The following is a 15,060-nucleotide window of genomic DNA, read 5'->3' on the forward strand; positions in this document are numbered from 1 at the left end:
AGTCCACTTGGCCACCATGCAACAATGGGACATGAACATTTAATGACTCCTTCCACTAAATAATACTATCCAAATGATACTCATTATGTTTTGGGTAAATAGATAATTAGCAGGAAATTAGTTTCAGGTTTTAGCTGGGGACGACATTATGGTTGCAATAACATCCAAGGCCGGTGTCACAAATGGAAGCCGCTCACGTCACCACCTCCAACGTTCTGTTACGAACCCGGCTAATCTCATTTAATCACCACATTAATTAAGCAGTTGGCTACTAACACCCCCCCCCTCACAGCACGCGGCAGCCAACCATTTGATATCCAAGCTGTTCCCTGCTCTGCACCACCCACCCAACAATATCTACAAATCCGAAAATGACATCTCTGTCCTCCATCTTGTTTTCCATTTTTGTTTTTTTTTTTAAAAAAAGAACAGTAGAGTCTATCGCTACACGACAAGTAGGGCGGTCGCCAGTTTGCCTGACTTCCTCACGGACAGATGCCGAGACCCCCCGTGTTCCGCGTTTGTTGACACGTGTACCGCTGTGATCGCTCCATCACTCGCTAGCGGACGGGGTACACCGTCACCCCTGGTTCCCACCACCTCCCCCCCCCCTTCTCTTAACCTGAGTTAACGTCACTCTTTTTCTCTCTCGGTCTCTTTCTCTCTCCTCGCCGCTTTAGCTTATTTATTATATCTCTCTCTCTTTCTCTGTCTCTCTTTTCAAAGTTTCTCTCTCTTTCTCTTTCCTAAGCCGCTCTCTCTACTCTCTCTCTCTCTTTCCTGAGAAATTTCTCGCAGCCGCCCAAGGAGACTCTCTCTGTAGCTATCGTCGGCAAGCTGGAGGGCGAAACCTCGATTCTGGTTGCGCGTGTCGTAGCGGGCGGAACCGTTTCGGGCTCGTCGACTTCGAAGAGGGAGCGAGAAAGTGAGCGCGTTTCTGGCGTGGGAGCGAAGCTCAGCTGGATTTGCGGATCGGAAATGCTCGCTATCTAGGGGCTGATATCGGGCTTCTCCGACACCGCTCCGATCTTTCCGATGCCGGGACCTGAGGCGCCGGGGCTGATCTAGGCGGCGGCCGGTTGCGGTTCAGGTTCCCGCCGTCGCGCCGAGCTCGGCGGCGGCGCTGGCGAGGTGGAACTTGGGTTGGGAGCTAGGGTTTCGTGGGGTGGATTTGGTTGGAGGAAGAACAGTGATCGAAGACTAGTAGCTGGTAAAGCTTTTTGCTTTTGGTCTCTTTTTTGTGTTCTTTTGGGGGCTCGTTTCGAAGCTAGAAAATCCTAGATTTCAGCTGGGAGTAGCGTGGCGATGCCGGTGGAATTGGAGAATTCTTCCGTGATGACCGTCTCCAACTCGGTCTCCGGCGAGGCCAGCGTGTCCTCCTCCGGCCAGCAGCAGGCCGCGCCGCTGCCGCCGCCCGCTCCGGCCAAGAAGAAACGCAATCTCCCCGGAATGCCAGGTAATACTCTATAGCGAGCTCAAAACCAGAAACGTAAAGATTTCTCTCTAATCTAAAGATCAATTTTTTATCCCTATTTTTGGATGGTTTTTGTGAGATTTTAGATCCGAATGCGGAGGTGATAGCGCTGTCGCCGAAGACGCTAATGGCGACGAATAGGTTCGTGTGCGAGATCTGCAACAAAGGGTTCCAGAGGGACCAGAACCTCCAGCTGCATCGTAGGGGGCACAACCTGCCGTGGAAGCTGAGGCAGAGGACGGGAAAGGAGGCGAGGAAGCGGGTGTACGTGTGCCCGGAGCCGAGCTGCGTCCATCACGACCCCTCGCGGGCGCTCGGCGACCTCACCGGCATCAAGAAGCACTTCTGCCGGAAGCACGGCGAGAAGAAGTGGAAGTGCGACAAGTGCTCGAAGAAGTATGCCGTCCAGTCCGACTGGAAGGCCCATTCCAAGACCTGCGGCACCCGAGAGTACCGCTGCGACTGCGGCACCCTCTTCTCCCGGTACTCATCAATCAATCCTTCCTCCGACGCTTCCATGTTTAACCTATCCATGGCGATTCGATTCGATCGTTTCTTTGTTTTTTTTCTGAAATTTGCCGTGGTTCTTGGGCCAGGCGGGATAGCTTTATCACGCACAGGGCGTTCTGCGACGCGCTGGCGGAGGAGAGCGCCAAGGCACAGACGAACAACACCAACGCCGCGGCACCGACTGCGCCGGCGAACAAGAAGGCGGAGGAGGACGGGAGGGCGGCTTCGGCGCCGGCGCCGGTGCCGGAGACGTCTCCGCCTCTGGCGACGATGGTGCGGACCGAGTTGCCGCGCCAGCAGGTGGCGTCGCCGGAGCATCAGCGAGGTCGGTCTCTGGCTTTCTCTTTCTCTTGTTGTCTGGATTATCTTCTTTAACAACGCCAGTTCCGATTCTAATTTGGATTATTCGAGCAATTTTTTATTCTAAAGAGAAGAAAGGGAAATCGCTCCTTTTCTGGATTCGGGAGAGGGGGGGGGGGGGGGGGGGGGGGGGGAGATTGCCCTAGAGCTTTTGTCGGATTTGCTTCTCGATGCAACAAAAAACGCGTCTTTGGGTGGGATCCGGGGCGATGGTTGTTGGAGTCTTTTGTCGGTAATGCTCGCCGAGAAGTCCCTTCTTGCGTCGCAAGCTATCCAAGTGTAAGAGGAGAACCCGGGGGAGGCGAGAGAGAGAAAGACTAAAGACTAAAGAGAGAGGTTTACTCGGAGAAAGAACAAAGAGGTGGGGATCGGGGCGGTGTCGTGTATGTGTGTTTCTCTTTCCAAAAGTTCTCTGATTAAAACTTTCCACATGCTTTTGTTTTCCGGACGGAGCTTTCCATCTCTGCAGTCTCAAAGGAGATGATAAATATGAGATAGATGGATGAATCCAAATCGAAAGTGGCCATGGAGATCTCCCCACCACCACCACCACCCAACCCTACTCGAAATTAAAACATCATCACTTCTTTTTCTGCTTTCCTCCTTTCTTTCTTTCTTTCTTTCTTTCTTTCTTTCCTCCTGCTTTAGTAAGAAAAATTCATATTTTTTCAAGGAGAAAAGACAACCTTCTGCCCTCATTTTGTGCTTTATCCTCGCAGAGCCGGAGAACCCAGCCTCTGGAATTCTCCAGTACATGCCGCCGCCGCCGCCGCCGCCGCCGCCACCATCCTCCATCACCATTGGCAGCAGCAACAGCAGCGGCACCACGAGCAGCAGTGGGGGCATTAGCAGCGGCAGCAGCGCCAGCCTGTTCGCAAGCCTCTTCGCGTCCGCCTCCGCCACCACCCCGGCGCAGGGCACCAACTTTTCTGACCTTATCAGCGCAATGAGCCGCACCGACCGCGCCCTTGCTGTGGAGCCCCCCTCTTTGTGCCTGTCTACCAATGGGCCTGCTGCTTCCCTATTCTCGCAGCCGCCTCAGGAGCGCCGCCCGTTTCATCCGCCGCCACCGCCGTCCCCCCACATGTCCGCCACCGCCCTGCTGCAGAAGGCCGCCCAGATGGGCGCCACCGCCACGAGCTCCTCCTTCCTCCGTGGCTTCGGGCTCTCAACCTCCTTCGGTCACCAGGACGGCCTCAATGACAGCAGCCTCCATTGGCGTCCCCAGCAGCAACAACTGGAACCGGAGCCTGCCCCAATTCTGTCGGCCGGTCTTGGACTTGGTCTTCCCTATGAGAGCACTGCCGCCGCAGCAGTTCTGCCTGACCTAATGATGGGCCCGCCGCCGCTGTTCGGACCAAAGCCGGCGACTTTGGACTTTCTGGGGCTCGGGATGGGACCGGTAGGTGGTGCGGCCACCACCGGACTATCGGCGTTGATCACTTCGATCGGAGGAGGGCTCGACATGGGTGCTGGCGCAGCTGCAGCTGGCCGTTTTGGAGGAGGGGGCTCGCCGGGGAAGGCGTGAACTCCATTGGGCTTTGTCCTCCCAATACCAGCGGGGCAAGTTTTAGAGGCTGGAGATGGAGGGAGAACATTCTCTTCTTCTTTGCTATATTTTAGTTCTTTCAATCATGTTCTTTTTCTTTTGTTAGAAGGGGCCAAACAGGTTGGAGGGCTTAGAGGTGTTCATTTCTGCTTTTTTTCTCCTAATAATTTTGTTGCTTTATTTTGTTATCTAGGTTTAAAATATATTTTATATAAATATAATATAGATATAGGTTATATGTATGTGGCTGGCTGGCTGGTTGTGGATGCTAGAGAGACTTCCTTTGAAGCGAGTTTTTTTGGACGTATGACCGGGCCACCTTTGTCCATGCTGCTTCTGTATGTACGTAGAGAACAGGCCAGAATTTGAAGGGAAAGAAGGAGAAAATGATGGTTCATGAGTTCCTTCAAAAACGGCGTTCTCTGTCTTTATTCACACGTTTCTCTCTCTCTCTGTTTATAATTTGTTATTTCTGGGAACTTGGACTCGGTGAAAGGAGGTCGCGCAGTTGTGGTGGTGAGGCCCATCACTGCGGGAGTGGGGACTCTACGGTGTTATAATATTTGGCGTCAAACTATGCTTGCCTGTTCGAAGCTTAAAAGACACAGAACGAGGAACAAAGAAGCCCTTTTTTTTTTTTCCGGGGTCCATTGGGAACAGTGAGATGAGGCCAAAGCAAGGAGACACGTGACTCCTAAAACGCTGTTAGAACTCGGAATATTTGAAGTGTCTTCTGTAGTCAGATGCGTCCTCCCCAAAATTTTGTCCAAAAGTTCTAGCTTTTCAGCAAGAGAACCCTGCAAAATGTGGTGGCCATCATACTTTATAAACCGAGCTTTTTTTTTTTTTTTTGATAAAAAATAGGAGGGGAGAGGGAGTGCCGGAATCCCACCCACGTGACAACTTCCACCAGGCTCCTTTTTTTTTTTTTTTTGTTAAAACACAGAACTCCCCTTTTACTAGTTAGGAAATATTCGATGCAGATCGCAAGTTTCCGCGTGCTCTCTTCAATCCGTGGAAAATTCTTCTGGGCCATCCACGTATGAGTACGTCACTCGAATCGTGCGTTTCTAACCCGGACAATTTGGATGGAGTTCAAGCTCCTTCTCCCCAGGCTACCATATATTTTAGTGGCTAAACCGAGCTTTTTCATCGACGAGAGATAAAACTAAACCAATCCGTATAATTTTAGAAATCACATATTTCTTCAAATATTGCTACCATGTGCAGAGTGCAGTACCTAACACTGCCGATTAATATAATACAACAACTTACAGAGGACACGTTAATATTAAGCAGGGCAGGCTGCTGACACTTGCCTCGTTGCACGAAATGCACAGGGAACTCGTGGGCCAACCCGGAAGGGTGGTCCAATGGAGTAGTAAATTACTAATGGAGGAAGAGGCGGGGCTCAATGCCTCTCTATTTACTCTCTCTGTATCACGTACTTAATGTTATGCTCGTGTCGATGTAAAGAGGGTCACAAAGGAGAGGCGTATGGAAACGGCAAGGAAGAACCCCGAGCTTTTACCATTGATGGCGCTGAAAGCCAGGTCATAAGCTCTCCTTCATCCTTTAAATGGCACACATAAAGCAAGGGTAATTAGTGAAAGAAACTTCGGCCGTACGCTTGTATGATTAGATGCAACATTTTATTATGACCTCATCTCTCTCTAGCCCACAAATTTGACTCGACTGTGTTGACCAATCTGACTTATGAATCATGTTGATTGGATTTGGTTCCGAATTGGCAAATTCTGAAAATCTGGTAGCGTCTCCTTAAGATCAGCGTTTGGTCTCAATCATAGCATAAACTTGTCATCATAAGTTCCCAACTTCCTTGGCCATTCATTGAACATCATTGATGCTGTCCCAGTTCACTTAATTCATTATATGATTGCTATGGTATTACTGTATGTGATGGATACATACATGGATTATTTCCCAAAGTTAAATCATGTATTATTTAATTTATATTTAGAACATGTTACTTGATTATGGAAGAACAGGATGATTTATTATTTAATCAAGTATTGGATAAAAATAAATTTTAAAGAGTTAGTGTAGGTTTTTCATATTATTGGGTGTAAATATAATTTATCTCTAATCTTAGAAAGAATTTTGTAATTTACTCTATTCAAAATTAAAGTCCATTAGATACTAATAAGTCAACTGTTTATGTCCCATCTTACTAGTAGATTTACTAGTAGATGCTTGCACTAATCTTGAGGTACTATCCTTGAGGCTTATTCAAACATGGCTATCGATATAGTTAGGCTATCATCTTGAGTTTCAACAGTTTTCATCACATATATTATCTTGAAAAGATGTCTTTCCACATATTTTGACACTCTATAGTTTTAATTTCCCTTGGAATTTGGACACATGGCAAGTATGGAATCCTCCATTTTCATCCAAACTAGTGCACTGATCATTTAACCCTTACTCAAGAGAGTTATCTACCGAAAGTTGTCTTTTTCATATATGAGCATGAATATCAAGGATACTAGTCTCTATCATGGTGGGAGTTAAAAGAATATGAATATTTACTTGATGAATTCTTAAAACTTTATTTTGAGAAAATAATATTGTGAATGCCAACATCTAGGTTCAAACCCCTTAGCCTCTCCCGCTGCACGGACTGAGAAGAACTGCACCAATATTTATTGAATCAAGTTCTACTAATCGTGCAGTTTTAATGGAGTCATACCATATGGTTTATGGCTTCAACAACCAAATTTTGCTATAAATTAATAGGTTTAATCTCCCTAAAGGTAAAAGTGGCATATTTAGATTTATTTATGGTTAATGAGATTTAAGTCACTTGTTTCACTCGGGAGCATAGATGAAGGGTTTGAAAAATCTTACTATCTGTTGCTGGAAGTTGGACCTGGGGGTGACCGCAGACCGAGGAGGAGGAGCTCCGGCTGGGATGCAGCAACGGACAAATGCTTTCGGCGGATCTGCAAGAAGCCTGTGGTCGGGGGTTCCGGCGTAGGCCCTCCGATGCTTAAGTCAGAGAAGGATATTTTATGAAGAGAAATAATGGAGAGATGTATTTTTTGGCCAGGAAGAGGAAGAAGATCCCCCCGCCTAGAGCTTCCCCCCCTTTTTATAGGAGGGGGTGTAGCAGTTACCTACAATCGGACGTGATTGTGTGAATCAATAAATTACCATAAACGGCCCGAGATTTTGGACTAGCTGGCGATTCGTTGAGATCGTGTGAATTTAAATGACAGCCGTTGAGGCAGAGATTGTGGGGTTTGATCCCGGATATAGAGGACTTAATTTTCGGTGGAGTGGGGGTCAGTTTCTTCCTTTAACTGTGTTTTTCTTGGCCTTAAGGTCAATCGGGCTTAACTCAGCCGAGACCATGAAGGAAAAAGCCGGTTTTTGCATGCATGTAATTTTAAAAATTTTCAAAAAATGCAGCGGAGAGATAGAATTAAACTCTTTAATTCCAAGCATGCAAGGGAGATCATATCTCAAAAATAAATTACAGGAACGTTTAAACTATTTATGTAAAAATAACTATAAGCATGATTAATCATGGAATTAAAAAACAGCAACCCTAGTTAAGTTCTAAACCTAACTAAGATAAAATAAATCTCATACCTTATGATGAAGAGGATGGATCTGAAGATCTGAAAGTCGAGCCTCGCAGCCACACACGTGTCTGGCCTCTACGGATGATCCACGCGAAGCTCCGGGTTAATCTAATCCCGCGGAAGTGCTAGCTTGTGCGGAACCCTGCTGTGGCTGATTTTGTTCTTCCTAAAATCAATCAACCACTAATTAATCTTATGAGAGGAAGGAGGAAGATGAAGAAAGAGAAGAGGAGAAGAGATGATGTGATCCTTTTTTTTTTTTTTGAATTTTCAGAACTCTAAGTTCTTCAAAAATTAATCTACCAAACCCTTAGCGTGGAGGGCCTTATATAGCCAAGGTCCCCATGCCATCTTCCCACTACAGGCGCCCACTTTTTGCCAACTGATTTGACAATTAAAATCCTTACAAAATAGGGGTTATTACGGCAGCCAAGAGGAGGAAAGATTGCATCTTTTATGCACCTTGAATCCCTAATAAAAAGGGATTCAAGCACCTCCCAAAAACAAAGGCTACCGCCCATGTTTGCGCCCAAAGAAAGACTCTTAATTATCTCGTGATGGCGCCAACTATTGGCAATGAAATCCCCTAAAAAAATAGGGCTTCATCACGTGGAAATCTGAGAGATTTGGAGATTTTATCAGCACCTTGACTCCCTACAAATTAGGGAGTCTTGTGCCCAAGAAAACATCCATACACGCCCCTTTTGATCTTGCGTTCAAGAGTCCTTCTCAAAGAAGGATTCTTGCACGAATTAATTCCCTAAATTTAAGGGAGTTTCCACGGCTGAAAACTCTCCCTTTTAGTGCCTACAAATCCCACGCCATGAATCCCAAAAAATAAGGACTCATGGTGCTTTGATTTGTTACGCTGCATCCTTATCTCTTGTGCCAACAACTTGGCGCAAGAGCTCCCTACTTCTTAGGGATTTAATGCCCAAAAAAAAAAAGAATTAGCCATCAGATGCCCATGCCTCCCAGCATTATTCACGCCAACTATTTGCCAAAAGAATATTAGGAGAGGCACTATGAATTTAGGGGATAATGGTGAGGTGTCATTTCTTCTCCAAGAGGGAAAGCTAGGTTCCTAAATTTTAGGAATTCTTCTCCATAATAAATTCTAATTATTTGGACTCTTAATCCTCATCAAATAAGGACTCTTAATTGACTTGAGTCAAGCCCAATCCAATTGGGTCAAGTTCGATCAATTAGGTTATGCCCAATCGGCTTGGGTCGAACCCGGTCGAATTAGGTCAAACCCAAATTTAGCCCAAATTTAATCTAATTCAATTTTGGCTTAATTAAAGTCAATAATTCAATCAAATTAAATTTATTAGTAATCCAATTACTAATTAACCCTTCAATAATTCAATAATTATTTTAATGCAACTTTTGCTTAGAATAATTTGTCAATCGAATTGACCAAATTACCCCTGAATGATTCTTAATCATCAATCAGCCATTTGATCAACCTAGAAACTTCTATGCGTGTGACCCCATAGGTTCGAACCTAAGCCGGTAGCACAATAACAACTTTTTGTACTAATCAAAATGACCATCTAGCAATGATACCCGACGTCCGGATAGACCGAATATATATGAAACAAAGATTCTGGAACTCTGGACTATGGTTACTGTATAATTCATCCCTTTGACTCCTAATGCCAGAATGACTTCAGAGTTCTGTCAACTCTGTAATAAGTACATCCTCTATGTAATCAACTTTAGAAATCCTGTGATTCCTTACAAGGATTACCCTTGCCAAGATTTTGCTAAATTAATCACAAAATATTATCTCCTGTTTTCAGGAGGGATCAATTCCATCTTGACTCACAACTGACTACACAAGTACTTGACTGCACCCAGTGACCTTTCGTCCCAGAATTAGAAATTCTGCTAGTCTGGTACCAAAGTACAGTGAGTTGCTTGCTAATCATTGTGGTGATCTCAGGTCTGAGGGATACTTATACCCATATCCACTCGAAACATCTCTCGACAGTAGAGTATTTTGGAATTGGTCACGTTCAGTGAAATGTACTCCTACACTTCACCTGTGCGACATATCAGTATCTCCACACTCCTTGGTTAAGAGGACAACCAACGTATATGTCTCACAACGACCTAATCTCGATAATGCTATCGTCCTATTAACAGCAAATCATTTGGTCGCGAACAGGTTTAAGGACTTGAAGATAAATCCTCTTTTATCATAAAACAAGTTCTATGGACTTTATCATATAAGAGTTCATTTGAAGATGTACAATGAAATGATGAACAATACCAAATAACATTTTATTAATTTGTCAATTTATTTACAAAATTTAATCATCAGCGCACTGACGATTGATTCTTAGGATACAATTTCCAACACCATGCCTGCCAAGGTCATGCCGAGATCGAGGTCGTGAGCTCTGGGGTCATCGGTGCCGAGTTCGAGCGCGCTGAGGTCGGGCACCCAGAGGTCATAACTGCTGAGAGCATGCTCGCTGTCGTCACGTTTGTCACTAGGCTTCGGTGATTCGACCATGTGCTCCGAGTGTTCCATTTTTATCCAACACTACCCTCCGACTTCCGAGTTCGAGCCGTTTCCGAGCTTGGGCGAAGAAAGTAGTCATTTTTGTCATGCTAAAGAGATCAAACGGCTTCAAATCATTTTGTCATTTCGAAAGGAGGGGAAAGAGCGCTTTTGGGCATCTTCAATGAGAGCGCAAGGCGGCGGCTTTTTGCTTTTCGAGGTGACTTCGAGCCGCGGGTTCATGATGAGGCTTCAGTTTTCGAAGGGATGCCGTTTCGATTCTGCTTTTAAAGCGAAGATCCAGGTTGATACGCTGGTTCAATTCCTGAGGCTGGCACGTGGCGTGATCTCGATAGGCAGTGTGGTCTGCTCTCATTGATCCAGTCCATCAGAGGAGTCTATATAAGCTTCGAGCTAGCCATAAAGACCTTTATTTGGCCGCCGTGGTCTTTGTCTTCTTCTTCTTCCATTTTTCCTTTCTCCCAATCGTTATTTGGTCTTCCCCGGAGGTGCTTTGAGGTGTTTTTTGACGATTCCTCTTGGTTCTTCACTTTTGACCGTTGGCCTTTCCAGCAAGGACCACGGTAGGTTTTTCTTTTCACGTTTGCTTGGAGGACTGTCAGTCTTTCTTCTTTGCTCCTCCATTTTTCTTCTTCTTTTCTTCCTTTTAATACTGTGAGTGAGACAATGTCGAGCGGCACTTCTCCCTCTGCTGGGGCTTCTTCTTCACGCGGGATGGAGCTAGGGCCAGAGGTGAGCCGTGGTCCGGACGGGGTCGGGTCAAGCCTGACCAGAGAAGAATTGGGCGCGATTCGAACCCAGTTCTTCTTTCCACGTGAGTTCGAGCTTGAATTCGCAGGGCCGTGGGACCGAGTTACTAGGCCCTCTCCAGGCTGGATCAAAGTGTATGTGGAGACACTTCGGGCCGGCCTGAGATGCTCCCTGCACAGGTTCGTGAACGAGCTCCTAGAGAGGTATCACTTTGTTCCAGCGCAGCTCGCTCCGAACTCGTGGAGGATAATCATTGGGTTCTTGTCTCTTTGCCTTGCTCACGAGCAATCGACCTCAGTAAACGTCTTCCGCGGGTGTTATATGTTAAAGTCTAACCCCGCGGATGGAGGATGGCTATACTTCGCCCTTTGGGAAGGTAGACCGTTGTTCCAAGGTGCTCCTACCTCCATCCGTGGATGAAAGAAAAAATTCTTCTTTCTTTCCTCCGAGCATCTGTGGGGGTTTAACCCATCGTGGGGCCTGCCAATAGTCAAGGCCAACAATAAGGCCCTAGAACTAACCGTGAGCAAGCAGAAGATCCTTGTAGCTCTTCGCGGTCTAAAGGGGGATATCCTCCTGAACGACCTCCTAAGTGAGGAGGCTTTGATAAACATCGACATGAGCTCGGCGCGCCCTGGGGGTAAGGGTGGTTGTACTGCTCTTCCCTTATTTCATCATCCTTTGTTTTATTTATTCTTTCTTATTCTTTTTTCTTTCCCCCTTCTTTTTGGGGTCGGTCTAATACTTGAGTTCTTTTTCCTTTTCAGATATTGCAGGGATGGTGACCAGCAACGAGACCTCTTCGCCAGATACAATAAGAGGGCAGCCGAAGCTGGCAGAGCTTGCCCCATGCCCAAGAAGAGGGCTAGGCCGACCTCGACCTCTGCTCCTATAGATGTTGAGGACCTTGAAGTTGAGACTTCTGAGCTCGTTCAGAAGAACAGCAGAAAGAAGACCGGAAGAAGCACCTCTCGTCGAGCACGCGCCTTCTTCCGAGGCCGCAAGAGAACCAGCGGCCCATGCATGCCCGACCTCGATTTCCCAGCAACCCCGCAAGGTCGTCCGCTTGCAGCGCTCGGGTCCCGAGAGGGTAGCGGTCTCGAAGTCTCGAGCTCTTCTCACATTTCTTTGTCGAGCTCCTCAAGACCCAGCCTCTCGAGCTCTTCAGGGGTCGACATCCCAAGCTCATCAGGGGCTGGGGATCGCCCCGAAAGGAGGCCTTTTTGTCCTGAGTGGTTGGTCTTCGAGGATGACTCGGCCCTCCACAATAGTGACGTCACTCGCGAAGTTGTTCGTTGCTCGTTGCTTCCAGCTGACCGAGCCGAGCTCAAAGCTGGTGGTGTCGATAGTTTTGTCAATCAGGCCTACTGCTCCGCCGTCCGAGTAAGTTATTTTCCTGCTTTCATTTTTGTATCCTTCTAAATTTTCGATCTCGGCTCACTTTCATTTTTCTTCCCCACAGCACCTCCATGAAATTGATATGCTGGTCTCCGTGGCGGCCGAGTATCAAAACCAGGCCCAGAGGAGCCAGAAGGGGCAAGGGGATGCTGAGAAGAAGGTCGATGAGGCCGAGGCTAGATGCAGGGAGGCCACCGCGAGGGCGGAGGCCGCCGAATCCAAGCTCAAGTCTGCAGCCGAGCGTCTTAAGGAGGAGGAGGCTGTGCATGCCCTTGCCAGGTCGACAATTCGTGCCTCCAAGGCATGCCTGGCCGACTCCTAGTCCGAGCTCGTGGGCCAGTAGTATAAGGCAGGAGTTCCGGTTGAAGATCGAGCAACTCGAAGCTCGGAAGATGAAGGCGTTAGAGCAAGCCCGGAACATGGTGCAGATCTTCTGCGAGTCGGCCGAGTTCCGGAAAGAGCTGGAGGAGGAAGCGGTTGACGGGCTCATCCGCGGCTTTAAATATTTTCGGTCCCAATGCGGAGGATTTTTCCTAAGCTCGACCTCAACGGTCTTCAGCCTTGTCTAGGGGTCACTGAGGACGACAGCACACCCGAAAGCCTCAAGAATGACGGTGCGTTCGACAGTGCACTCGAGAGCCCTGAAGCCGAGACTGAGCGTGCAGTCGTTAAGGCTGAGACCAGGGGGCTGAGCAGGTTGCTCGCGAGGCCCCATCCGGAGAAGCTGCTGAGGGTGCTCCTAAAGAGGCTCCTGAGTCTGCTCCCGAGACCACAACAGATGCTTGCGGGGCTGCTTTAGCAGAGGATTCTGGGGCTGTTCCTGCAGGAGATCTCGAGATTGTTCTTGTGGAAGATCCCGAGATCGACATCAAGACCACTGCCGCTCTGGAGATATCTTAGGACTTAGTTATTCTTTTCTCTTTTTGTAAACGAGGCCGGCCACTGAGGCCATTGTGCGGCCAAGTGTGTCGGCCTCGGAGCCAAAAGTTTGTACTTAGCCTTACGGCTTTTCATTAATGAAATACATGTTTTCTTCAATCTCATCGTGTCTTTGGACTTGTTTCCACTTGTGCTTTCAACGAACCCTTGTCTTTGACCGTTTGAGTTGAACTTCGCGCATCATTCGCTTTCGCATGTGATTCCGACATTTTTTGGAGAATTCCACTGAGTCTTCGGGCTTAGATTTTTTAAGAATTTCGCTAAGTCTTCGGGCTCGGATTTAGTTGTAGTGCGAGTTGAGGCTGGGTTGCTGTTCGGCCATTAGGACTTGAGTGCTTTTTGACCCACAATTTCTGCCTTAGGAGTTTCGGACTATAGTCTTGATTTTCGTTTTGTAGTACCTGAGGTCGAGGGAGCTTTGGCTCGCGGTCGACGCAGCGGGGCGTCCCGAACTTAGTCAGAACGTCATTAGATAGGATCCAAGGTCGAGGGAGGCTTGGCTCGCGATCGACACAACGGGGCATCCCGAGCTTGGTCGGGATGTCATTAGATAGGACCCGAGGTCGAGGGAGATTGAGCTCATAGTCGACGCAATGAGACGTTCCGAGCTTGGTCGGGACGTCATTCGATAGGATCCGAGGTCGAGGAAGACTGAGCTCGCGGTCGATGCAACGGGGCGTCCCAAGCTTGGTCGGGACATCATTAGATAGGACCCGAAGTTGTCACAGCGGGTCATCTCGAACTTGGTCGAGGCATCTCGAACTTGGTCGAGGCATCTCGAACTTGGTCGAGGCATCTCGGGCTTGGTCGGGGCGTCTCTCGCCGGGTTGAGGCATCCTGCATCGTGCAACGGGGAGTCCCGAGCTTAGTCGGGACATCGTTAGATAGGACCCGAGGTTGTCACAGCAGGTCATCTCGAACTTGGTCGGGGCATCCCGGGCTTGGTCGGGGCGTCCCGAGCCTGGTCGGAGCATCATTAGGAAGGACCCGAGGTCTTCGAGGGAGACTTGGCTCGCGGTCGATGCAACGGGGTGTCCCGAGCTTGGTCGGAACATCTTTAGGTTATACCCGAGGTAGTCATAGCGGGTCATCTTGAACTTGGTCGAGGCATCCCGGGCTTGGTTGGGGCATCTGAGCATGGTCGGGGCATCCCGAGCTTGGCCGGGGCATCATCAGGTTTTTCTTAAGGACTCGAAACGTTTTACAGACATCCTGAAGTTCACAAGCAGATCATCGTTAGAGTAGTTAGGGGAAATTCCTAAAAAATGTTTTATTGGCTAGATTTTCAAACATTGGAAACCCTTAGAGAGGCTTCATTGATAATACATCCGGAGGTAAATTCCTAAAAAATGCCTTATTGGCTAGATTTTCAAACATTGGAGACCCTTAGAGGGGCTTCATTGATAATACATTCGGAGGTTCTCAGAGTGCCAACTTCGAGGAATGGGGGTCCCATCAAGGGACTCTAATTTGTATGCTCCAGGCCATTGGATCCGAGCAACTCGATATAGTCCTTCCCAATCTGGGGCAAGCTTCTTCTACTCCATAGGTCGAGAAGCTTCCACTTTCCTCAAGACGAGATCTCCTGCTTTGAATAGCTTGACTTTCATCTTGGAATTGTAGTATTGTGCTGCTTTCTGTTGGTACCTAGCCATGCAGATTTGAGCGGCTTTCCTCGTCTCTTCAAGAAGATCTAGGTTGCCTCTGAGTTGTAATGAGTTGGAGCTACGTCATAGCTTTCCACCCTCGATGATGGAAGCCCGATTTCTATGGGGATGACCGCTTCCATTCCATAAGCCAAATTGAAGGGAGTTTCGCCGGTAGGGATCCAGAATATAGTTCTATAGGCCCAGAGTACATTGTAGAGATCTTTGACCCATTGCCCTTTGGACCTGTCGAGTCTGGCTTTTACCCTTTAAAGAATTGTCCGATTTGTCAC

At 47.8% G+C, this 15,060-nt stretch overlaps 1 protein-coding gene across 1 annotated transcript; it reads left to right on the plus strand.

Annotated features, from left to right (window-relative positions):
- The first annotated feature begins 651 nt into the window (after positions 1–651).
- On the plus strand, positions 652–4,135 carry LOC120106063 (zinc finger protein GAI-ASSOCIATED FACTOR 1-like). Its single transcript, XM_039118909.2, has 4 exons — positions 652–1,456; positions 1,561–1,957; positions 2,071–2,309; positions 3,064–4,135. The coding sequence occupies exons 1-4, from the start codon at positions 1,306–1,308 to the stop codon at positions 3,870–3,872; spliced, it is 1,596 nt and encodes a 531-aa protein (XP_038974837.1). The 5' UTR covers positions 652–1,305; the 3' UTR covers positions 3,873–4,135.
- Positions 4,136–15,060: the final 10,925 nt, after the last annotated feature.

This window comes from Phoenix dactylifera, chromosome 15 (assembly GCF_051530095.1).
Source record: "Phoenix dactylifera cultivar Ajwa chromosome 15, Ajwa_hap1_PhDact_Kaust_v1.1, whole genome shotgun sequence".
In the NCBI taxonomy this organism is placed as follows: Eukaryota; Viridiplantae; Streptophyta; class Magnoliopsida; order Arecales; family Arecaceae; genus Phoenix; species Phoenix dactylifera.